The 26,179-nt window shown below is 35.7% G+C and overlaps 1 protein-coding gene across 10 annotated transcripts in view; it reads right to left on the bottom strand.

Annotated features, from left to right (window-relative positions):
- FAIM (Fas apoptotic inhibitory molecule) overlaps window positions 1–26,179 on the bottom strand; it is an 87,150-nt gene that overhangs the window by 13,891 nt on the left and 47,080 nt on the right. For 7 of the 10 annotated variants that reach the window (XM_056793669.1, XM_056793666.1, XM_056793665.1 and 4 more), the window contains 3 exons: window positions 26,018–26,153; window positions 25,283–25,511; window positions 12,472–12,521 (listed from right to left, as the gene is read on the bottom strand). In XM_056793669.1, the coding sequence (XP_056649647.1) occupies window positions 12,472–12,521; window positions 25,283–25,511; window positions 26,018–26,128 (390 nt within the window). In that variant the 5' untranslated portion in view covers window positions 26,129–26,153. Of the gene's footprint in view, window positions 1–8,807; window positions 9,283–12,471; window positions 12,522–25,282; window positions 25,512–26,017; window positions 26,154–26,179 lie in introns of those variants that run through there. The other 3 variants (XM_007493935.3, XM_001365441.4, XM_016433555.2) reach the window with 1 other exon arrangement.

The following is a 26,179-nucleotide window of genomic DNA, read 5'->3' as shown; positions in this document are numbered from 1 at the left end:
TAAAAAAGAGGAGCTACTTGTACAAAAATATTTATAGCAGCTTTTTCTGTTGTGGCAAAGAATTGAAAATGGAGGGGATGTCCATCCATTGGGGAATGTCTAAACAAATTGTGGTACCTGTTGGTGATAGAATATTATTGTGCTATAAGAAATGATAAGCAGGAGGATTTCAGAAAGAGCTGGAAAGATCTGCAGGAACAGATGCAGAGTGAAATAAGCAGAAAACTGGAAGAACATTGAACACAATAACAGCAATATTGGATGATGACTGTCTGTGGAAACTTGGCTACTCTCAGCAATGCCATGATCTGGGACAATCCTGCAAGGTTTATGTCGAGGAATACTATCCACCTCCAGAGAAAGAACTGTGGGAGTCATCTTTCACATTGTGTATTTCTGGTTTTATTTTGGGATTTTGGTTATGTACAATGTGCTCTTACAACAATGACCAATATTTACTTGTCAATAAATATAGGAAACAAAACAAAAATAAATAAAATAAAGAAGTCACAATGATTCTCTCTCTTTTTTTAGGCAATTGGGTGACAGTAGATATAACTTCTGGGTCTAGATTCAGGAAGATCTGGCATCACACACTTAGCCAGTTCTATGATTGTATTAGAAAGTCACTGCCTCAGTTCCTTCACTCACAGAATCAGCCTAATGAGAGCACCTACCTGCTGATGGTATGGGGTTGTCTGCTGTAGTGCTGGCAATTCAGAGCTTTTTGGTGTTGGTAATCCAGGGCTGCAGGAGCTCCCGAAGGCTTTGGCTGCAGACAAGTTCATTGCCGCTGCTATCTAGGGCCTGGACCGTTCAGGAAATCTGACTTCATTACTTCACTGCTCCCACACATTTGCTATGAAATCTATCCTCATCTGCAGTCTACGGGGGGGCCTGGAGAATAGGCCATAGGCCTGCATGGTGGGAAGATGATGGAAGTGTATGGGCCAAGCTGATGAAGACCTGAAGGTCCATATGCCGAAGAAAGGGCCAGAGATGGGGAATACCAACGAGACCTCCAAATCCTTACTGACAGTGTGCAAAAACTGAACTACAGCGCTTATCCAAGACTAAGTGTACGTGGATTTATGTAGTTCTACAAAAAACATTTTATAAAATACTGAAGGAAGAGGGGGAGATTCCGAACAAAAGTCCCCAACAAAACATCGATGAGCTGTGGAGGTAGTCACAAGTCAGTAGAATGCTCGGCACAAATCCCCACAAAACACTATCATCCTGAGAACGGATGAAACTAGAAAGGACTGCAAATGTAGACAAAATAGAACATGTCTGTCAGCGTTTCTAGAGCAGTCTAGTCTTCCTAGCTATGCGATCACTAGTCAGTCAGTCAACCTGTTGTAAGGCAGGCACTGGGCCAAGCACCGAGAATACAAAGAAAGGCAAAAAGGGCTCGGACTCTGGAGGTAGTCTAATGCAGGAGAAATGCAATGAGACTAATGCAAAGAAGGCACATACAGGACAAAATGGGCAACAGAGGGCTGGTGCTAGAATGGAAAGGAATCAGGAAAAGCTTCTTGTACAACATGGGATCTTAGCTGTGACTTTATGGAAGCCAAGAAGTAGGGAGGCAGAAATGGGGGGAGTTTATCAGGCATGGACAGCCAGGGAAAGTGGAATAGATGGCTTCATCTATCTTTGCTTAAGTGGAGTAACAGATAAATTCCTTTTAATTAGAGCTATCTATTTTTAAAAATTCATTAGTTTTCAAGGGATACTGCTTAGGCCTTAAATTCAAGGGAGACGTAGGGCACTGTCAGAACACAAATTCTGGTTGCAGGCTCTACATATCTCGTAATCATGGAATGCGTGATAGATCTCCAAAGGTTCAAAATTGTGAATGACTCAAAACAGCAAGAGAGAAATGCATGCTGCTGAGTCTAAGGAGGTAATAACATTATTATCGACAATAGCTTACCTTCGAAGAATGGCATAAATGATATCATCAAGGAAAATATATCATCAGGAAAAAAGTTGGCTGAGGAACATAGCAAGAATGAGGGATGATAGCCCAGTGCTTCTGATACATATGAAATGTTCAGACACGTAAGGGAAATCCTCCATTGAATTAGGAGATCCTTTATTGAGAATTTGTGGGCAGACTTGGATAAGTATCAATGGAAAGTTATGGATAGGTACTGTACCAATGGTGGAAGTACACACCTCAATGAGACCAATTTATCAAAGCAATGAAGTAATGAAGTATACATTATATGTATATATATATATACATATATATATATATATATATATACACTAATTACAATCATATATAACTTAGATTTCAAGTCCAAGTTATTTTGTGAAGTTTTGCTTAGGAATAACTCCCAAGTGGTGGAGAGAATGATTAAATATTGGGTACCTAGAAAGGAGCAGATTCAGTGGGAGGCCTCTTAAGAGAGAGATGGCTCCAAGTTCTAGGAAAAGGGAAAGAAGACTCTGGGAAGTAGCAATCATGCAAACAACCAAGTATCTCAACTTGTTCCTGATTTCCAGTTTGTCTTTGTAGAGACTTTAGAGAATTTTCTCTTGGGTGAGATTGAGGTCTGTTACTTGATCAAGACTTAAACTTCTTCCCATCTAAAGAATTTGTTTGCTGGTATATTTTTTGGTATATTATATTCTGGAACTTCTCCAGTGTTTGCTATCTGGCTTGGATTAAAAAAGTTTACTGACTATTCAATAAACAAATATATGTGTGTGTATATATATATATATAAATTGTAATTAGTATTTGGTGCTCTTCTAGGGGCTAATTTTGGGCTTGACATCTTTTCACACATTCCTTTGAGGTGTCACACATTTTCATTTTGGAATTGCTGTCCTCTTCTGAGCTTGTATTCTGGTAATATCTCTTGCTGAGATTTTTCTAGTGTCGGGCTTTTTCTTTGTCTTTTGCTCATCTGGGGGTTATTTTTTTCCCCTTGATTTTGTCTATATGCTGAAGCTTCCCTCCATTCCCGAGGTAGACAGAGTACTATCCCATGCATGGATTGGGCTTGGGATTGGCTCAGCTGTCTCCGAATGAGCACTCTGAGAGGTAGCCTGGTTGGCCTGATGGGTGGTTTGCAGCTGTTCAGTTCAGCTGCTTGCATTTGGGTTCTGCCCAGTCCCACAGAGGCTGCATCTTGTTGGGCTAAAGGTCCTCCACTGTTGCTGGTGCTGCCCAGCCTCTCTGTTTTGGCTGGATTGTGCAGTTGCTTTCTTCCTACCACCGTTTGTTCTGTATTGTGTTGGTTATAGCTCAATCTGCTGAGGCTGAGCACAGCTTTCCTGCTGCTTGAGTCCCACTGAGACTTTTTAGCACTCTTTTCTTGTACCCCAGGGAGATGAGTCCTCCCTGCTGGCTCTCTAGGCCAGAGCACTGCTTCATCTCTCCTTCTGTTGGTTCTAATGCTTGAGTATTCATTTTGAGGTGTTTTTGTTCTTCTGTGGTTATTTGGAGGGTGGTAAGCAGGTTTCAAGTGTTTCTTATTTCAACATAACCTGACCTGCTGCTGATTCCCTCACAATGGCTGTTGTGGCTGCCCACCACTTGTAATTAGTATTCTTCAAGGAGGAGATAAGGTTGTAAGTTTGGTACCTTTTTCCCTTCTAAGGAATGGGTCCAAGGAAAACAGCTTTGATCTAAAATTGTGCCCTTAGGCTTATGCTGGTGAACCTATCATATTCCCCCCCCCCTTCTCCATGCATGACTGGAGAGGCACTTTTTCCCATGCTCCACCTCTCTGGCTCAGCAGCCAATGGGAGTGCTTCCCCCCTCCCCTGTGAGGGGGTGGGGGGAGGCAGGCGGCTCACTTATGAGGGGTTGCAGTTTGAGCACTCAGTCTCTAAAAGGTTCAACATCACTGCCTTAGGCCATTAATATTCAGGAAAGTAGGTAAAATTTTTAGTTCAGTGCCTTCTCTTTCCAGATAAAGAGCAGCTACCCTCAGGATCCTTTCTGTTCCCCTCTGGGCAAGAATCAAGGTCTTTGATGGCCACAATTACAAAACCCCTCTTCAAACTACATTCAGACAACCCATGTAAATCTACTCATATGGGCAGCACACATGACTCTCATAAAAAGCACTTTTATGACAATCTACTACCTTTAATCCACTCTATATAATATGCGTACATATTTACATTGTCATTCTTTTAGAAAGCAAGCTACTTATTTGGAACTATGCACATGAAGTTACTTAAAAGTGCACACTCTGATCCAATGATAATAATACTATTTAGTCTACATCCCAAAAAGACCAAAGGAAGAGAAAAAAGACCCACATGTGAAAAAAAAATTTCTAACAATTCTTGAGTGGGGAAAGAATTGGAAACTAACTTGGTGCCCATCAATTGGGGAAGAATTGAACAAATTATGGTATGTATGTAATGGAATACTATTGTATCCTAAGAAATGATAAAAGGGTAAGTTTAAGAAAAACAAGAGAAGACATATGAACTGATACAGCTTTCTTGGTAAGAAACAAGAGAATAATTTATACAACAATGACATTATAAAGACAAAGACTTAAGAACTCTGATCCCTGCAATTATCTACTTTGATTCTAGAGAACCAATGATAAAGAATGCTTCTGAAAAAATGGAATTGTATTTATTGCTTTTATATCACTTATTATAAGCTAATTGATCTCATATGATCCTCTAAGTAGTATCTGTAACTATGTTAGGAAAGTTAGTCTCAGTTGTTAATTAGCTGTGTATAAACACTGATAGATAGGGAGAAGAGTTAGCATAAGAGTTCCTGTTATCCCTGATTCAGGATAAAAGAGAACAAAATGATCAGAGTCGGTTGTGAAAGTAGGAATTTAATACTAGTATTTACTTTTCTAGAAATTCATGTTAATAACAGGGTCCTCAGATTTTAAGACTCCACTTTCCGAGGATATTTGTTAAAAGACCAATAAAATTGCTTGGACATTGTACTAAAATTTGGCAACCATTAGCTAACATACTTTGACTATTTGGGTTTTGTTAGCCAATGATTTCTATTAACTGTCAAAAAGCCTATAAAATCAACTGTGAGCATCCATAAGATGCCTTTGCCACAGGCTGAGTGGGGTGAAACCCCCAGCTTAAATTTCCAAAATTAATGATGAATCTTCAGCTCAGAATGATAGTCCAGTTTTCCTTTATTTATATATTCTAACTTCCATTTGAGAAATTTCTTTTTGCTGGATTCAATTTGTTGTAAGGCTTTTTTTTTTTCCCCTGAGGGGGATGGGTAAGGGAAAGAAAAGGTGGAAAAAAAGGATGTTTGATAATTGTGACAGAAAAAAAGGAATATAAACTGCTTGAGGATTGCTTTTGCCTTTTTTTTCGTGCCAAGGGCCTAGCACAATGCCTGGCACAGAACAAGCATTTAAAAAACATTGACTGATAAATATTTTCATTTAACCCTAATAACCCTCTAAAGAAAGCAAGACAGATATTACTATTTCACAAATGAGAAAACTGAGGCTTAAAGAAGCTAAATGGCTTGTTCAAGACCACCAGGCTAAAAGTGGCAAAACCAGACCTTTTAACTCCTGGGTTAGGGTTCCTTCTACAATAACATTAGTCCACAACATTGTGTTAAAGGTTAGTTTTGATATAAACTATTTGGAAAAATAGGCAAAAAAGGAGTCCGAATAGATTTCTTTCATGACACAAATATAGTTATGATACCTAAATCAGGAAGGGCAAAACCAGAAAACTAAAGACCAATTTCTCAAATGAAGACTTGTTGCAAAAATCTGAAATAAAATACTAACAAAGAGATTATAGCACTATATTACAAATATATATTATGACTAGGTAGGATTTATACCAGGAATGCAAGACTGGTTCACTATTAGGAAAACTATCAGTACAACAGACTATATCAATAATAAAAGTAAATATCATATGATTATTTCAATAAATGCAGAAAGAACTTTTGAAAAAATACAACATTCATTCCTATTGAAAACACTAGAAAGCATAGGAATAGATAGGCCTTTTCAAAAAATAATATACAGTATATATTTAGAACCATCAGCAAGCATCATCTGCAATGGGGATGAACTAGAAGCCTTACCAATAAGAAGGGGAGAAGCAAGGATGGCCATTATCATAATTTTGCAATATTGAACTAGAAATGCTAACTATAGCAATAAGAGAAGTAAAAGAATCAAAGGAATTAGAAAAATTATCACTCTTTGCAGATGATATGATGGTATACTTGGAGAATCCTAGAGAATGAACTGAAAAAACTAACTGAAATAATTAACAACTTTAGCAAAGTTGCAGGACATAAAATAAACTCATATAATAAGTCATCAGCAATTCTACATATTACCAACAAAGTCCAACAGCAAGAGATAAAGCTATTTAATGTAACTGCAGACAATATAAAATACTCAAACTATATAATACAATTTCAAAACACTTTTCACACAAATAGTTAGATCCAAATAATTGGAGAAACATTCATTGCTCCTGGGTATGCTGAACCAATATAAGAGAAATGGCAATTCCACCTAAATTAATTTACTTATTCAGGGCCATACCAATAAAACTACCAAAAATTTTTATAGGAGTAGAAAAATAATAACAAAATTCATCTAGAAGAACAAAAGGTCAAGAATATCAAGGGAATCAGGGAAAAAATATGAAGGAAGGTAGCCTAACAGCGTAGTGGATAAGTGAAATAGATTACACACACAATACACAGTAGTAATGGGCTAAAGTAATCTAGTGTTTGATAAGTCCCCGGATACAAGCTTTGGGGATTAAAAATGTTTGACAAAAATTACTGAGAAAACTAGAAAGTTGGTTGGTAGAAAAACTAAGTACAGACCAACATCTCATACCATATACCAAGATAAGGTCAAAATGGGTATATGATTTAGATATAAAGGGTGATGTGATATAAGCGAAGGAGCATAAAAATTTTTACCTTTCAGATCTATGTAAAAGGGAAGAATTTAAGATAAGAGACTGACAGCATTACAGGATATAAAATGGATAATTTTGATTACCTTGAATTAAAAAGTTTTTGTACAAACAAAATTTAAGTGTAGACCAAGATGAAAAAGAAAGCAGAAAAACTGGGGAAATTGTTTTTTTACATCAAGTCTTTATCTAATAAAGACCTAATTTCTAAAATATATAAGCCAATATATAAGATTATGAATCATTCTCCAATTGATAAATGGTCAAAGGATATGCACAGGCAGTTTTCAGAAGAAATCAAAGCTATCTATAATCATATAAAAATGTCCTAAATGACTATTGATTATAAAATGCAAATCAAAACAGCTCTAAAGTACCATCTCACACCCATTAGACTGGCTAACATAATAGAGAAGGAAAATGACAGATGTGGATAGAATATGGAAAAATTGGAACTCTAATGCACTATTGGTAGAGCTATGAAACTTATCTAAACCATTTTGGAGGGTAATTTGGAATTATGCCTAACAGGCTATAAAACTGCATACCTTTGAACCCAGCAATAGCATTAGTAGATCTGCATCCCAAAGGGATCAAAATAAAAAGGAAATGGATCTATGAGTACAAATATATTTATAGTAACTGTTTTTGTGGTCACAAAGAATTGAGGAAATAGATGAACAAGTTGGGGTACACGACTGTGATAGAATACTAGAGTGCTATAAGAAATTATAAGCAGGATAGTTTCAGAAAAACATGGGCAGGACTTATGAGAACTGATGCAAAGTAATTAGAACCAGGAGAAAATTGTACATAGTTAGAGCAATATTGTAGGATATTCTAAGTGAATAGAATCTTATTCTGAAAGACAGAATGATCCAAAACAATTGTAAAAGATTTAGGATTAAAAATGCTATCTACTTCCAGAAAAAGAACTGATGAAATCTGAATGCAGATCAAAGTGTACCTTTTTAACTTTTTCTTGTTTTTTATGTGTTTTTTTTTGCAATGTGGCTTATACAGAAATGTGTTTAGCATGACTTTGTATGTATAAATCTATATAAAATTACTTTCCTTCTCAAGGGGGGAGAGAGAAAGAATCTGTGGCTCCAATTTAAAAAAAGAATGCTACATTTTTTTTTAACACGTAATTGAGAAAAGAGAAAATAAAGAGGAAAAAAGTTAGTTTTCCTCTTGGAGGAGACAGAGTCACTGTCTTTGTTCCCTTATTTAGTTTATGTTACAGTATATTTAGGTAAAACCTCAGCAGCCTAAGTATAAAATAATTGATACTATTTGTATTTTTGGATATATATAAGCAAAATGAGATTTTCAAAGACAGTTCTGGAACCTACCTATTATTCTCCTGTATTTCATTGAAGGTAAAATATTTTGCCTTATCTGTTTTTCATCAGCAATCATACAAAATATGTAGCCCATAAACTATAACTGAATTTTCACAAATTTTTATTTTTATTAAAATCAGATACTGATAACATTAGATATTTTCTACTATGAGAACTCTTAAGAAGAGACTGATTTAGGAGGCAGTGAGTAGCTCAGTGAATTGAGAGCCAGGCCTATATAGGAGGTCCTAGATTCAAATCTGGCCTCAGACACTTCCCAGCTGTGTGACCCTGGGCAAGTCACTTAACTCCTATTGCCTAGCCCTTACCACTCTTCTGCCTTGGAACCAATATATTCCAAGATGGAAGGTAAGGGTTTAAAAAAAAAAAGAAAAGAAAAGAAAAAAAAAGAAGAGATTTATTTATATGGTTAAAATGAGAAAAGTATTCCAGCATGTTGCAATTATTTTAAACCCAAACAAATCCTATTTCCAGGAGATTAAAAAAGACAAAGTGTATCAGTTTCTGAAAAAATCAGCACCAATTTTATTTTATAGTTTATTGTAGTAAAAATTCCCCTCTTTAAAGCACTTGCTATTTTTTCTACATTTTTTCTTTTACTCAGTGTTGTATAACATTTTACATTATTTACAAAATAATTTGCATTATCTAAGGTTATACATAATCAATTTTTCCTCTGTGCCTCAAACAGAACATTAATTTCATGAAACTACAAAATAAGAATAGCACAGACTAAACATATGGGGAAATACAAATTAAATTACCACAGTAATTTAAAATCCCTGATTTTTTTTACTTTGCAAGTATCAAATTCATTAACAGGTGGTTACTCCAAAGTCTCTGCAATTTCTTTATCATCCACTATTAGAGTATGAATAATCCCTTCTCTTCGCTTTCCACTACTGACAGCTTTTATATAACATTCATGATTACCAATACTGAAGTGAGTTTCAGTTCCGTCATCTACAAACTCACCCTAAAGTAGGAAAAAAAAAAGTTATAAAATTTTTTTACTCTTCCTAGTATTCGTTGAAGTTATTAATAAAAACAAGCTATTTTAAAATAGTAAGATTAAAGGTTTACAAATGTGTTGGCTTATTAATGTTGAAACAAAAATTGTTAACTATGTATTTTCAATATACTTATCTTTCTCAACTTCTGGATAAAATTCCTCTTAATAACTCTAAGTGAATTCAATCACCAATTATAATTAGGTACTCCTACATGCATATTAATATATAATTAATAAGTGCTATGAGATTATAAAATGAGATGAAAAAATATAATTGTATCCTAACATAAGAACATAAGTAATGGATTTTGCTGAGACCTGAAGGAATCTCAAAGGTTAGGAGATGAGGGAATACATGTTTGAATTTTCAGGGTGAGGAGGCAAGTTAGAAAGGACAAGGGAAATAGGTAGGTGCTTTGACATTCTTTAGCCTTCCTTTTGTGGCTTTTTGTGGCACTGTGAAAGATCAAGATAAATAACAGAGGAAGAAAAGATAAGTGGTAAGAGCACTGAATTTGAAATCTGAGAACTTGAGTTAATTAAATATTAAACACCTGCTATATGCAAAGGATTGTGTTTTCACAAGTTCAAGCTCTCTCATTAATTATATGTGTGATATTGGGTAAATAAAAAACCTTAATCTGTAAAGTAAGGTGCTCTTGAGGCCTCTCCAACTCCAAAGTCCTATGCTATGATGAAATTAATAGGCAATTAAATTACAAGAAATGACAAATTTTGGGTTATAAAATTATGAAAACATTGAGGCACTTAAATATTCTTATGTTTATATCTAGAAAAAAGGATATTTTGTATAGAACATTAAATTTTAATTTCTCTATTGAATAAGTACATTCTTATTGACAAATAAACAATCTATATTCTTATATCTATTTTCATCTGTACTTTAGATTTTTTGAAATAGATTCAGTAGCATCATGACTATGAGAATCTGCAGCTTATCAGATAATATAAAGATTATCTCTGTGTGAAAAGAGGGATCAAGTTTCTGTTGACTATACTGAGCCTTGGAGCCTTGTTCACAGCTTTTACCATTTTGGTCTTAATATTTTGTTGTAAAATACATAAAAGCATGAGGATTTTTAGTCCATTTCTTTACTGTGCTCCTTTGGGTATATTAATGAATTCCAGCTTATCATGGTTGTTAATTCTGCTGACTACCAAAACAGGCATGTTAAGCTGGATTTTTGTACATTTTGGCTATCCACAAATCACAGAATTTCTTGGAATTCTGTCAGCAACTGATTGTCAAAAAAAAAAAGAGGTTAAGGGAATTATTTCATAATTTGCTTTGTTCAAATCATCTGAGGACTGACAAAACTAGAAGTCTTTGTTAAAGAATTTCTACTAGGAAAATTCAAGTTGTTGGATTAATATAAAACAAGACCTATGTCAAAGGGAAGAGCACCAACATTTACCCACTATAAATGTTTTTCAGAGTGGGAATAGGGATAAACTACTTTCTTATATCTATTCACAAGAGGAAATCATTATTCTGTGCTACAAAATGATGCAAAGCAATACCATTTTCCTGTTTGTAATGCTTAAGGTTTTATGGATTTTCTCTCTTTTCCCTTTTTTTGAAAACATTTTTTAGTTTGAATTTCTAACAGAGATTGTCATAGGCAAGAATGCAAGTTTCTTTACATAGGTAATGGAATATTTAGAAGTACAATGGAGATCAATCATAAAAACAATAGTTCCTACAGTATAGTAAGGAAGAAAAATAGGCTGCTATAATCATAAAGGAAGTGATGAAAATTATTGAGAATAACCATCCTATAAATACTGGAATGAAAGTAGAGGCAGCTTGGTATATAGTGGATTATAGCTGACCTCAAAATAAGAAATTAATAGATTCAAGGCTGATAAACTGTATTTGACTCTGGGTAACCTCTGAACCAGAAGCTACAGCAGCTGCTGATCATTATTGATAGTGGGAGTTGTCCTCACTCAAGAGTTCTCTATTCTGATAAAATCCTGGGTCCAAACCAATGAATGGAATATATTTGCTATTTCATATAAAAAGTGGTACCTTTCTAGCAGATCCATGTCAGCCATGCTATAAACATTTCTTGTTCTTCTTCCTACTTATCATCTAAATAAACTCTAAAATCCATTTCTATCAAATTTAAAGTTATTTATTTAACCAGAAATGATGTGTCCAATAATGATACACTCCTGCCTTTAAATATTTCTGGCACTTATTTCTACCCAGTATAAGTAGGGGTGGGGTGGGGATGGGCAAACATCTTGGGACTCAGTAGAGGCAAGATTAGCAGATGTACTAAAATGGGTCTAAACAAATTTGCCTAAGTTAAGTAACACTTAATAAAACTGTCTAAAAATTTCCATGCAGCTATTTCGCTTCTAGCTCTCTGCATACTTGTCAATTTCTGCTTCATTTTCAGCAGATTTTCCTGTTAACTCATTTCATTCTGATTCTTTTTGGCTTTTCTCACTCTGTACCCCACTAATCACAAAACTATAATTGTAGTTTGATTACAACTACAATTTGTAGACTCCTAAGTGGGCTAGAAGGTGTAGTGGACTTGCCTCATGTTTATAAGCTATATGGCTCTGGGCAAGTCACTTATGCTTTCTTAGTTTCAGTTTCCTCATCTGTAAAATGAGGTAAATTAGAATCAAAGTTACCTTTAAAATCTCTTTTAGCTCTAAAAATGAGATCCTATGATCTTCGTTGTTTTATTAAAAATGCTTTATTTTGAGTCTATATGTGTTATCTATTTCCAAGGGTCTTTGCCCAGACAAAACTAAGTCTTTGAATTTTATTCTGTAGAGTGTGATATGTATATTTGTACTAAAAACTTGAGTAATTATTTTCAGAAAACAGAGAAGAATCTTTGTGAAACAGGTCAAACAAAATTCCATGCTGTTTCAATTACATTTTACTTCCACATTCATAGTTTTCTAGCACTGCCTAAGGGAAAGCACTTTGAAATGAATGTCAGGGTGATTTCACACTTTAAAAAAAAATCTTATAAGGCCTTAATTATTTACATAATATTTATGTCTGAGAAAACATCTTTTTTTTTCCCTTTGAAACACCAAGAAAATTTCAATGTCAATAATGTACAAAGCATGAATCAAGGCAGTAACAAAACAACTACTTACGGCTGTCTCCATTTTTTTACCATTGCACCAGACATCCATAGTATCTTTCTCTGTAAGCAATGAGAAAAGAAAAGATTGTTTACTTTTGATAAGTTAGTTAGAATTCTATATTTTAAGAGAAAAAAATTATCTTTAACAACAGTATGTTGGAAAAATAATGCTATGTAGCTTTTAAAAAATTCCTTTAACACTTTTACTATGATACTTACCACTTTTTCATGGCTTTGACATTCATCTAAATATTAGAGAAATTATAAGTATTTATTGTTTATTCAGAGAAAAAAAATCCTTTAAAACAATATCACGATCCTAAGAAAACATGAAATCCCACTGTAGGCTAAAAATGCTATATTTAATGAATACATGCTAGAATAGATTTTCCTGACAGAATATCTTTTAAAATCAGTGAATATGTTTTTAAAAACTGCTCCCTAGGAAAAAATTTCCCACTTGGTGACCCTAGTAATAGAAGGTAACAACAACAAAAAAGCATGATAATGAGCAGATGATGAATAGATTTCAGTATTATTCTGAATTTCCCTGATCATGCCATAATAATTTATTTTCATTATTTTTCTTGTTTTTATAATGGTATTAGTTGGGGGGTGGGAATCCATAACAACTGGGAACTCTGAACATACTGAGTACTCAAGTAAATTACATTGACTACATGCCACATAGTAATGGTTCCCAATTTTTTTATTCAGAGGTATTATGTAAATTCCTAAATTTCCCACAGTTCACACCTAGCAAATATGAGTGTAAGCCTGGTGAGGGGAGAGATGAAGGGGGAAGGGAAGAGTCATAACTACTCATGAAAATTGTTATCTATATAAAGTGAGAAAAGGTGCTATCTTAATGGAGAGGTTAAGATTATATCCTAATACTAATGAATTAAAATTGCATTATGTGTATATATATAAACACAAAACAATTATTGTCAATTAACAATTAAGGAGGTAGGCTAAGGGTTTATAATCAGTTCTATAGACTGATTATAACTAAAATGAACCCCAAACAGTATTCTAATTTAAGGGATTAGAATAAGGCCCATTAATTCTGTGAGGTAGACATATAGAGGGGAAACCAGAGATAGAAGAGAGGAGCTAAAGCCAGAAGAGTAGGGAAAACTCTGAAAGAAGAGTCTTTGTGAATATTTGTATATTCCAATTTTCATTGCTGAAAGGAATCATAGCTTACTATGATTTGAGCAATTTACTAAGGATACTTAAAAAACAAATACACTTTAGAATTAAATAAATAGCATTCTATGCTAACCACATTGAGAGAAAGAACTGTGTGAGTAGAAACACAGAAGGAAAATATATGATTTACCACTTGTTTATATAGGTACAGGATGTAGAGTTTTGGTTTTAAAAGATTACTCTATTACAAAAATGAATAATATAGAAATAGGCATCAAGTGATAACACAGGTATAACCCAGGGGAATTGCTTGTCAGATCCAGGAGGGGGGAGGAAAGAGGGGAGGGAAAGAACATGAACCATATAACCATGGGAAAAATACTTTAAAATAAATATTAAAAAAAATATAAAATAAATTAAAATAAATAGCATTCTAGTACCATCTAAAATATAAGTATACATGTTAACTCATACAATAACATTTTTTTAAACCCTTACCTTCCACCTTAGAGTTAATACTGTATATTGGTTCCAAGGCAGAAGAGCAGTAAGGGCTAGGCAATAGGGAATAAGTGATTTCCCAGAGTCACATGGCTACAACATGTCTGAGGACAGATTTGAACCCAGAAACTCTAGTCTCTAGATCTGTCTTTCCACCCACTGAGCCATCTAGCTGCCTCCAAACCCTATTCAATAACATTTTAATTATTGTGATCTCAAACCAATTCTATGATAAATGAGAGATGCCTAGACAATATTCCATTTTTGGCTTTGTGCTTCTTCTCTTCCCTAAATTCCCTTCATATAATCATTAGTTGAGACTCTTGTAGGAAGTGAGTTATGAACTGCCTGTTTAATACAAGTATACTAGATACAAAATACTAGTATACTATTCCAAGGTTTCTTTTTGCCTTTTATATTGCACTATATTGCTGATTTTGCATAGTTTGTAAGAATTGAAAAATAAAAATTCCCTGGAATCTTTTTTATTTTTTTCCCCCCAAGCAAAAAACTAAATGTTTTTTATTGTTTTTTTCAAACACAAAACTAAATGTTAAGAACTACAGGTACTAGTAGATGCCTCACAATCTATGTAGCTTTCATGTTAAAAGTTTATACAAGAGTATTCTAACCTATTCCTTCTTTGCCCAGTAGTATTCCTAGAAAATCTATGAGAAGACATCACTAAACTCTAGGTCCTAAACCAAACTTTCTCAGGTTTCCTAGGGTATATAGTAGGAAACCAGTAGATGGTGAAATCCAGGGAAAAATCAAACCTCATCTTAGCCAATAACCTTCAGACTTTTAATCTAACAAATTATTTTCCAGAGTATTTTACAAATAATAGAACTGACATATTTGTGTTTACATACTTTTCTGAAGCTCTGAAGGTGTTGCTACTGAACAGTGAGATATCAAAAAGCAAGTGAAAAGTGAGGAATGGAACATAAGAACACAGATAATCTACAACTAGGTAAATAAACCTCTGCCAAATTAAGTCAGTCTAGGGCAGTGATGGTAAACCTTTGAGATACTGAGTGCCAGGTCCCTTCCCAACCTACCCTGCCCAGACCAAATGCCAAACTCCGGTCTCCCCTCCACCTCACTGCCAAGTCCCCCATCCTCCCTTATCACAGACAGGGGAGGGAGGAAGCACTTCCACTGGGCTGCTGGGAGGAGGAGTGGGTGATGTGAAAAAATCTCATCAGGCATGGTGGAGAGGAAGAAGGGAGTAGCTTCATTTGAGTCCCTCTGCCTTTCTAGTAATGAATTTGGAGGGGTGGAGGATGGGCAATGACGCACATGCCCAGAGAGTGCTCTACTTCCCATCTTTGGTCCCCATGCCATAGGTTCACCATCACTGGTCTAGGGTTAGTAATTTTGTAAGAACATATAACACATAAAAACCTTAGGAGTTTTGATTTAGAGTTGGAAGGGACAATCTAGTCCAACCTGCTTATGCTCATGTTACAAAGTATAACAAAATAGCTAATTAAATGACAAATTCCTTTTAAAATTCTGTCTTATCTTGAATAGTACACATTGTTTAAATGTCAAGAATTTAAATCCTGCCTGAGAACTGTATGTTATGTCTAATTATCTTTCATAACCATAAATGTGTCAAGGATTTAAGACCTATCTCAGAATTGTGTATTTCTATTGGTAATTAGCTGATATAATGGTTCTAACTCTTTTCTTTATGGCAGACTCTTTTTATTACAATTAATTCACTCACATTCTCTATTTTAAAACCCTTACACCTTCCATTTTAGATTCAATATTGTGTATTAATTCAAAGGGAGAAGAACAGTAAGGGCTAGGCAATGGGGTTCAGTGATATACCCAGGGTTCACACAGTTAGAAGAACTGAGAACACATTTGAACCCAGGACCTCTACCCCTGGCTCTTCAATCTACTGAGCCACCTAACTGCCCCTTCATATTCTCTTAATATTCAAGGTAATCATTACAGACCAACCATCAAAATAATCTGGCCCCCCTGTGTTATTATCTTAAAAATATCAACAGTCAAAAAAGAAACATGCATATATAGTACTTTATGCTTATGTTTCTATTCTAAATTTTCATGACTGGGGAGGAAGTTAATATTTGTATACTTATAGTGTACTAGTTTGGGGAGTAGGAAGTGGAAATAACTATAAGAGGGGAAATGTGCTATCATTAAATATGGACAATACTAATATGACATTTATGGGACAATATATAGTAGTCTCTCGTGATTGAGAATGACTATTGTCTTTGTGCAGTTTCATCTACGGTGTACCCTCATGTGGCTTTGGAGTCCAAAGGCTGAGGTGCAGAGTTTGTGGCACATGGGGCCTGGGACGCCAGTTGTTACGGGAGGTGAGGTTGTGGCCTGGTGTCGGCGTTCACGCGCAGCGGCAAGACGTCGACGTCGCTCATCTTCAAAGGTGGCGGCAGCACGGTGAATGTGGGCTCGCCAGCTGCTTCTGTCAGAGGCAGCGAGTTCTAGTTGCTTTGGTGTCATGCCAGCCCACTTCAAGTTGGACTTTAGCTGATCCTTGAATCTTTTCTTTGGTCGGCCTTGTTTCCCGAGTCCAGCTGATAGTTCACCATAGAATACCTGTCTTGGTATTCGCTGTGGGTCCATGCGGATGACGTGTCCAGACCATCGTAGCTGGGTTTTGAGGACCAGGACTTCGATGCTGGTGGAGTTGGCTCTGTCGAGGACTTCCTGATTGGTGATTCGGTCCTGCCATCAGATCCTCATGATTGACTGGAGGGAGTGTTGGTGGAATTGCTCCAACTGCTTCATGTGCTTCCGGTACAGTGTCCATGTCTCACAACCATACAGGAGCGAGCTGAGGACCACTGCGTTGTACACTTTGAGCTTCGTCGCAGTGCTTACACCTCTGTGTTGGAGGACTTTGCAGCGCAGCCGCCCAAGAGCCTGGCTGGCCTTTTGGATCCTGGCATTAATCTCGTGGTCTAGGGACCCATCGTTGGTGATGGTGCTGCCCAGGTACTTGAAGGTGTTGACGTTGGTCACATGCCTTTTTTCCTAAATGGGCACATCTCCATGCAATTAACTAAATCCTTCCAAAGTCACACAAAATTACAGAATCTCAGTATTGTAAGGCATCTCAGGGGCCAGAGACCAGCTTATCTAATTTCTATCTAAGCAAGAATCCTCTTTAAAATATATTCACTCTAGGGTCATTTAGCATTTGCTTGAATTCCTTTAGTATGGAAGAATTCAGATGGCAGCCCATTCTATTTGGGATTGCTCCAACTACTAAGAAGATTTTTACCTTATATCTAAATCCATTTCTTTGTAATATCTATCCCTTCTACTAATTGTGCACTCAGCATTTTTTCAATTTTTCTTTCCACCCTAAGATGCCTGTAACACAATCAAATTCAGCTTACTGTTTGCTGGATTTTAAGATTCCACCAAAGAATTGAATTTCCAGGTCATTTTCAAGCCTTTGCATAGATTATCAAGATTAAACTTGAGGCATGTCTGATTTGCCCCCAGGTGTCTGCAACGTGTGCATCACTTTTTATACTTCTTCAGGGCTGTCCAGAGTTGTGATTCTGTTTTTAAAAAAATGACTACCAAGTGCACCTGCACTAGATATCTAGCTCCCTGGTTTCTTATGAGTTGGAATACAAATTATGTGCATATTTGAAAACTTAGCTCTATAAATAGCATCATATCTTACAACTTTAGGGCAAGTGAAGTATCTGGAATTATTAGCAATGCTTTCCCATTATTTATTTGCATCTTTCTAAACTAATATTAAGAACAGGATACAATAAATCTATTTTTTTTATGATGAACTTTTTGTTGTAGCCTATTAGAAAAATGAGATATCAAATCTGGCCTCAGACACTTCCTAGTTGTATGACCCTACTCAAGTCACTTGACCCCCATTGCCTGGCCCTTACCATTCTTCTGCCTTGGAACCAATACACAGTATTGATTCTAAGATGAAAGGTAAGGGCTTAGAAAAATCTAAATACTAGATGGCATGTTGTCATTAAAATACGAGAATTCTAGGAAATGTTCTGGAATATGAGCTTTAGAGTCATGTCCCAGAATGCCACATTCCACCTACTAACTCTAGTCATTTTCACTGCTGTCCCCCATAACTAGAATTCCCTTCTCATTTCTACCTTTTGATTTCTCTGGCTTTCTTAGGTCCCAGCTAAAAATCTTACCTACTATATGAAGGCTTTTCTGATCCCCTATAATTTTTGTGTCTTCCTAATCTGGATTATTTCCAATTTATCTGCATATATTTTTCTTGGGCAATGTTCTTTGCATGTTTCTTCCTTCCCCTTCCCAAATTAGCTTGTGAACTCCTCAAGGGCAAGACTTTTGCCTCACTTTGTATCTGTAGGGCTTAGCACAATGCCCAACACATAGTGAACTCTTGATAAATGTTTGTTGACTTGACTTCCATTTAGACATTCTTGGATATTCCATTGAAGATGATTCACAGAGGAAGGCAAATCAAGGAAACTGTCATATAGAGGTAGCCAGAATAGTCACATAGGAGACAGAGTGCTAGATTTGGAGTCAGGAATATTTGGGTTTGATTCTTGCTTCAGAATACTAGCCATCTGATGTTGGGCAAATGCCTCATCAGCCTCAATTTCCTCATCTGTAAATGGGAATAGGATTGTATGGGGTGCTCAGGGAGGGGTAGTATCTCTGGTATGGAGGGCTTGTCGTGCCCTCCTAGGGCAGCTCTCCAGCCTCTGACCCCACCTGACACCCAGCTCTCACTTGTGGCTCCCAGTAGCTGCTAGCATGCGGCAGTGGCCACACCCCGGACAACGGCTTCGACAGGCCGGCCAAACCTTGTGAGGGTAGCCATCGGGTCGTCGACCCATTGTGAACCAGGGCTTTGCTCACCCAGCATGTGAAGACTGCTTCGGCTGAACAGACGGAAGAAACCAATAAGAAGGTTCAAAGGCCGAGAGGGCGACGCAGCAAAGCACTGTGGAGTGCTTAGGGCGTGTTGGAGCACAAAAGGCAACATGGCCATCCAATGCAGCTGAGGAAGTCTCCAGACGTAACAATTTTTCGTGCCACTGGACCCAGGCTTCCAACGCCGAGAGAGTGGGACTGTCTCTGTGCATCAACTTTTCCACTTAAATCTCTTTCACGCACAAGTATCTTTGTGCACACTCATCTATCCTAACCCCATCCACCCTCTTCAAGACCTGCGGCAATGGGGGAGTGACGATGCAACAGGTGGAGGTGACCACTGGCAGTTGTAGTCACGATCCTGCACGTAGGCGGCCCACAGACCAGTGGTCGCTCGGCACTGTGGGCAGCAGGGACGTTCCATGACCTCCCAGAATTTCACAGCCTAAAACAATCATAGTCCCTCTACCTCATTTTTATTTATGTCTTTTTAATTCTTTTATCACCAAAGTGTTCCCCACTATCTCTCCCCTAACCTTCATAGAGAATCATTTAATATAATGAATTGTATTTCTAAAGAGAAAAGAAAAGAAAAATGAGTAAAATGAAAACTTTGAAAAAGTCTGAAAATATATTCAGTGTAGCCTACTTATGGGCCTTCCACTTCACAAAAGGGTAAGATGAGGAGATCTTCTTTTATCTCTTTGTTGAAATCATGTACATTCTTTATAATTTTGAAATTTTTGCCTTTAACTTTTTTTGTGCTTACTTTCCCCATTTGCATCACTGTAGTCATTACATCTGCGTATAGATATTTCTGTTCTTCTTATATTCATCATTTCTTACAACAGAATAATTCTGTATTACTTTCATGTACCAAAATCTATTTAGTCATTCCCCAAAGTTTGTCAAACTCCATCATAATCAATCTGGCTAATTAATTTTCACTAATTTTAAGGCAATAATACACTTGAATACCTATCTTAATAGCTATTGGTTAAGAATATATGCAAAACATTTACTAAAATATAAAGAAACAAGGAGTAATTGAGACTTAATGATGCCTGATATTGGAACTTATATAGAAATTCATAGGATCTTGGAAATGGAGAGGACCTTAAAGAATATCTAGCCTAACCTCCTCATTATATATAGAGAAAATTAAGATTAAGCAACTTGCTCAAGGTCACACAACTAGTAAGTTATAAATATAATACACTGCACTTTCATGATATGTATATATTTTATTCACATATAATGAGTACATGGTTACCACCACCTGATGGCAGCAATAATTTGATCTTTTGTTAATATTCTAAAAGTTTATGATAAAGGATAGCTAGGTGTCTCAATGGAGTGTGCCAGATCTGGAATCAAGAGGACCTGGGCTCAAATCTGACTTCAGACGCTTCCCAGCTATGTGATCCTGGGCAAATCACCTAGCCCCAACTGCGTAGCTCTTGTTGCTCTTATGTCTTGGAATTCATACTAAGACAGAAAGTAAAGGTTTTTTAAAATAAAGCTTATGATGGAAAGAAAGCACATCTATAGCCAGTTTCTCCAAGGAGCTGAGATTTTTATCCATGTGGGTGTTATGTCAAAGAAGCCTTTGTTGAGAGAGATGCATTAAAAAAGACTCATTACTTTATAGTCAACTTGGTTATGAGCCTCTTCACACTTAGTTCATCTGATCCTTAGGTGACCAGAGTCCATGAACAGGTTTATGTTTGGTCTTTTGATCTTTTAATGGCCTTACAGGGTTTGCCATCATTTTGTCTGGATCTTCAAGAAATTAGGATCACCTCAATGCTACAATGTCATCAGAGAAAGATTTTTGAAGAAGGGGTAAATTATTTCAAATATTCATATTTATCCATTTGAATTTTGGGAAGGAGAAAATTCTGGAATCATTTAGTACTTAATTAACAAAAAATGTTGTAGGCACCTAGATTAAATATTGTTTCTGACACAGTTTCAAAAGGTGTTCTAATTTCTCCTCTTGATGGCAACACTTTGATGTTGAGAAATAAGTAATCATTGAGATTCCAAAGACATTTAAATACTGAAATCCCTAATATAATATATGTTGTTATTTAATTGTGTTAGACTCTTCATAACTCCAGGGACCATACTGTCTATGGGGTTTTCTTGGCAGAGATACTGGATCTGCCATTTCCTGCTCCAGAAGATTAAGGCAAACAGAGGTTAAGTGACTTGCCCATTGTCATGTAATTTATAAGTACCTGAAGCCATATTTGAACTCAGGTCTTTCTGACTCCAGGTCCAGCACTCTATCCACTAAGCCACCTAGCTACCCACAATATTTACTTATACCTTGGTGGGTTTTACCTGTTGTGCTATACTGAAACAGTAATGGTCCCTAATGAAAAAGGCTTCCAAGTAAGAGAAATGTGGAATGTCCAAAAAACCAACAATGGAGCATAGGATCCAATAATTCTAGTTAGAGGAATCACTTACAGTCTCATAGAACCAACTATCTGGTGGACAGTTTCATCTGAATGCCTCAGAGACATCTCCAACTCAACATATCAATAATAAAATTCTTGTCTTTCCTTTTAACCTTCTCCTCCTCCTAACTTCCTGGGTTCTAGTTGATCCATAAGCATCCTTCCATTCATCCAGAGGGACAAATTAAGAATCATCCTTGACTCTTGATTCTTTCTCAATCCTATGGCCAATGTTACCAAGTTTTGTTAATCCTACTTTCATAGTATTTCTTACATTTGTCCCCTTGTCTCTACTCACCATCATAGTTATTGACCATTGCATCAACCCTTACACTAGTAAGTGTCTGAGGCAGGATTATCAATGATGGCTTGCTCGGAAGCAATGAAGTCAAAGATATTATCAATGATATCAATTATTTTAATTCAATAAATACTATTATGTACCTACTATGTCCCAGGCACTAGGGGGTCAGTCAGTGTGTCATGTAGCAAAAATTAGTAATAAGAGACAGATAGAACAAGGACTCTAGGGGTAGGTATTTGTGGGATATAAAAAGGACTATGACATGAATCTTAATTTTTTTGGTGTCATGGAACCTCTGGGAATTCAAATGAAGTCTATGGACCCCTTCTCAAAATCATTTTAAATGCATAAAATAAAATGCATTGGCTTACAAAGCAAACCAGAGATCAATGAAAAATAAAGATGTATTTTTTTTCCAACCAAGTTCACTCTTGAAATCTAATCAGAGATCCCTTAGTTGGGATGGGGATGGGGGTGTGGACAGGTCTGTCATTCTCAAGTTAAGAATGCTTGGCCTAAAAGAAGACTTCTAATGCAATGGCTACATAATCTATGGAAAATTTATGGAATGATGTGAATAAGAATCCCATAGGATAAGACAGCACAGGAAATTAAGACCTGGAGAAATGAAGAAGCTTGATCAATATCACACAGAAAAGAAATGGCAGGATCAGGATTTTAATCCATGTCTTCCCATTCCAAATACTTTTTTTTTATTCCAATGTATCTTGTGATCTCCAAGAAATAAATCTTATTAAATAAAGCAATTAAAGAAGGTTTGGTGAAGGAAGGAGAATTGATTTAGGTTTTGAAGGAGAGGTAAAATCTGGATTCAAGAGGGAGGGACATTCCAAGACTGAGCAAATATAACTGATCACAAGATAATAGATTTAGAGCTGAAAGGGATTTTAGAAGTCATCTAATACAACCTCCCATTTTATAGGTGAGGAAAACTAAGGCATACAGAGTTTAAGCAAGTTACCTAGAGCCAAGAGCTAAGTGTCTGAGGCAGTAACTCCAAGTCCAGTGCTCTCTGTTCATTATAACACACTTCATTTCTTGGTATTCTACCTCATCACTGATGTCTTTTTCTAGTATGGGGATCATAAATGCACTGGATAGCTGGTCAAGAATCAATCAATTAATAAACATTTATTAACTACTTAGAATGTGCAAAGCACTGTGCTACTAAACCCAAGAGAAACAAAGATACTGATTTCTTCCTCTGTACAATGAGGTGATTTAACTAGCTGATCTCTAAGATATCTTCTAACTCAAATATCCTATGACTGGGATTCATTGTCTATGAACTACAGAGTTCCCTTCAATGTGGGTTAACTACCTCCTTAGCCATGGGCCCTGTCTAAAACTGGCTCAGAATAAAGTGAAGAGCTTCAGAGACATTTGCCTCCAGGCAAAAGGAAACTTTTCCCTCCTTCAAAAGGTTTTCCCCTGGTAAAAATGAAAAGGAGAGGAAAAAGACAGGACTCCCAGAGCTCACTGGAGAAGTAAAAAGTGGGATCCCAGGGGGCCTGACAATAGAAACAAATAAGAGTAGAATACAAGTTCAAACAAGTTGGTGGCTTGCTTCAAATCTCTAGTTCTTGCTATGCCTCTCAATGGAGAACTCCATCTGAGGAGAAATGGCATTTGAGATTGACAACTGATTAATATACAAGCCTGATTATATGCAAATCATCACTTTCTGTTGACTTTATTGTGATCTGATGTAACATGTATAATTAACACGTGTATTTAAAATAAATGTATATTTATTTTAATTTTTTATTTAATTAAATTAATTAATTAATTAATTAATAATTGACATGCATATTTATTAAATGAATATTTACATCTATATTTTGTCTACCTTTTTTTTCCTGTTTTTCTTAAAATGAGGGCAAATCTAATCCTTCTCAAAGTCAGATACTGGGTGCCCATTCCAGTAGGGCTAAAAGTAAATAAAAAGGAAAGGGATTTTTGCCTTCAGTTGCATATCAATATAATGATATGGAAAGAGCTGTAGATAAAAGAAATAGGTTTTAGTCCCAGCTCTGTCACTCAGGAACTATATGACCTTAGGCAAGTCATTGAATCATTGCAGACCTCTTTCTTCATCTCCTAAATGAGATATTGGACCAAATGACCTTTCACAATTCTTCCAGCTGTAAGATTTTATGATAATCTCAAGATCTACCTGGAACCGTGGAAGAATAAGTACTTTTAGGTTATTACCTTATTTCATCCTTACAAGAACCCTGGGAGGTAGGTACTATTATTATTCTAATTTTACAGATGAGGAATGGGACAATATGAATTTGAAAACTCTTCAAGATTTACATCAGACAGAGATACATGTAAAACCCAGTGGAAATGCTCATTGGCTATGGGAGGGGACAGGAAGGAGAGGACATGATTCATGTAACCATGAAAAAATATTCTAAATTAATTAAATAAATAAACTAAAAAAAAATTTACATCAGACATGCAGACATGTCTTTGCATAGAAAACAGTCTGAATAAAAGCAAAAGTCTATTTATGGTCTGTCAGCAGATCTTATGTTTAGAAAATCTGACCTCTGACATTCCTAAAACAAATTTTCGTTTATCCTCACTCTTGCCTTGCCTCAGGGTAGAAAAATAAATGCTTTGAGAGTAGGGATATTCTTATGTTTCTGTCTTTATAGTCCCAACACTTAGTACAGCATATAAACATAATAATAACAATAACAAGAACTGACAATTTACATAATGCTTTAAGATTTTCAAAGTACTTTTAATTAGTAGCACTTCTGTTCCTCACAACATAATTATTAAGTCTAAATCTAGAAGAAATTCCCCCTTGCCTGAGTTCCATAAACTAAGTAGGTCTCTGATTTGGGTACACTTCCCATTCAGACAAACAACATTTTGCATAAACTTAATAAATGTATATCATTTTCAAAGAAGGGCTTATAAGAGTAAGAATTCAACTGAACTACAAATATTAAATGTTTGTGTTTGGATAATTCTATTTTCAAAGAAGGGCCAGTGAGAATACTAACAATAACAATAATGACTAATAATAGCTAACATTCATGTAGCACTCAAGGTTTATAAGGTAGTTTTAACGTATGTTATCACATTTGACCTTAATATCAATACTGTGAGGTTGGTGTTATCCCATTTTACACAGAACAATATGTTTTATTAGTGCAAACTATCAATATGTATTGTTACCAAAGCTAATGATTTCAAGATAATAAGACTCATGGAATATATAAATATAGCATATACTCATGGGAAAACTATTTTTAAGAGTTCTGATAGAGAATACAAAGACAGAATTGCTAGAACAGTCTCACTAATGGTATTTCCTGCTTTAAAAATCATAGTTGTATACTTCTTAACAATTTAGTACACAAACTCAGACTAAATAAATTCAAATCACCAGAAACACACACAAAAAAACTATAAATGGAATACACACTTACCCAAAACAATTCTAAAATCCATACCATCCAAATGTAAAATCCAAGTATTTGTTGTTTTTGATCTATTTTCCATATATTTCTTGAGACTTTTCCCATCAATTTCCAGAGTATATTCATAAGCAAAACCACTGACTGCATCTATGTTTATAGTAGCTTTTGTTTTTGCAGCTCCAACACTAAATGTTTCTTTGCCAACCAGCTTGAACATCCATTCTCTTCTTACCTCTTCCTATGTAGTAAAACAGAAATAAACCAAAGTAGAAAATACCTGAGTGAACAAATATCCAGACAACAAAAGTGAATCATTAACTTCAGAAATCATGAAATGAGTTTAAATTCATGGAATCACAGTTCTGCCTTAAGAGAAAATGTCTTAAGTTCCCATAAGATAAGGTATTATCTCACCATTCTTTTACTGAGGAAACAACTCTGTTCTAAAGACGTACAGGATGAAATTCATGGATGCCCACAATTTTAAACTGACCAATTTATAAGTAGACATCTAGCAAGAACTGCTTACCACAAAATAATTATAAAAGCTATGAAATTAACTTCAAATAACTAATGTTAGAAATTATTTGAGGAACAGTAAAAACAAGCCAGAAATCTGAAAAGGAAAGGGTTTTTTCTGGATCAGGTTTATTTCTTCACAATAATCAGTCTATATGCCAGAAAAATATATGCCACTCATACATATTATACTTATAAATATATATACATAAGTTTTCTTCCTACCTTTCCATCTACATACACAACCCTTTTTCCTGAAGTAGTTCCATGTTCAAATTCAATCTTGTGAACACCATCACTTAAGGCAACATCCCAAACAGCTACAAGATCTGTCATTTTTTCAAACTGGCTGGAACAAGATCTAAGAGAAGAACAAAGAAATTTTCA

This window comes from Monodelphis domestica, chromosome 4 (genome assembly GCF_027887165.1).
Source record: "Monodelphis domestica isolate mMonDom1 chromosome 4, mMonDom1.pri, whole genome shotgun sequence".
Classification (NCBI taxonomy): Eukaryota; Metazoa; Chordata; class Mammalia; order Didelphimorphia; family Didelphidae; genus Monodelphis; species Monodelphis domestica.
The sequence above is the reverse complement of the archived record's forward strand: the minus strand, read 5'-3'. Positions and strand labels throughout refer to the sequence as shown.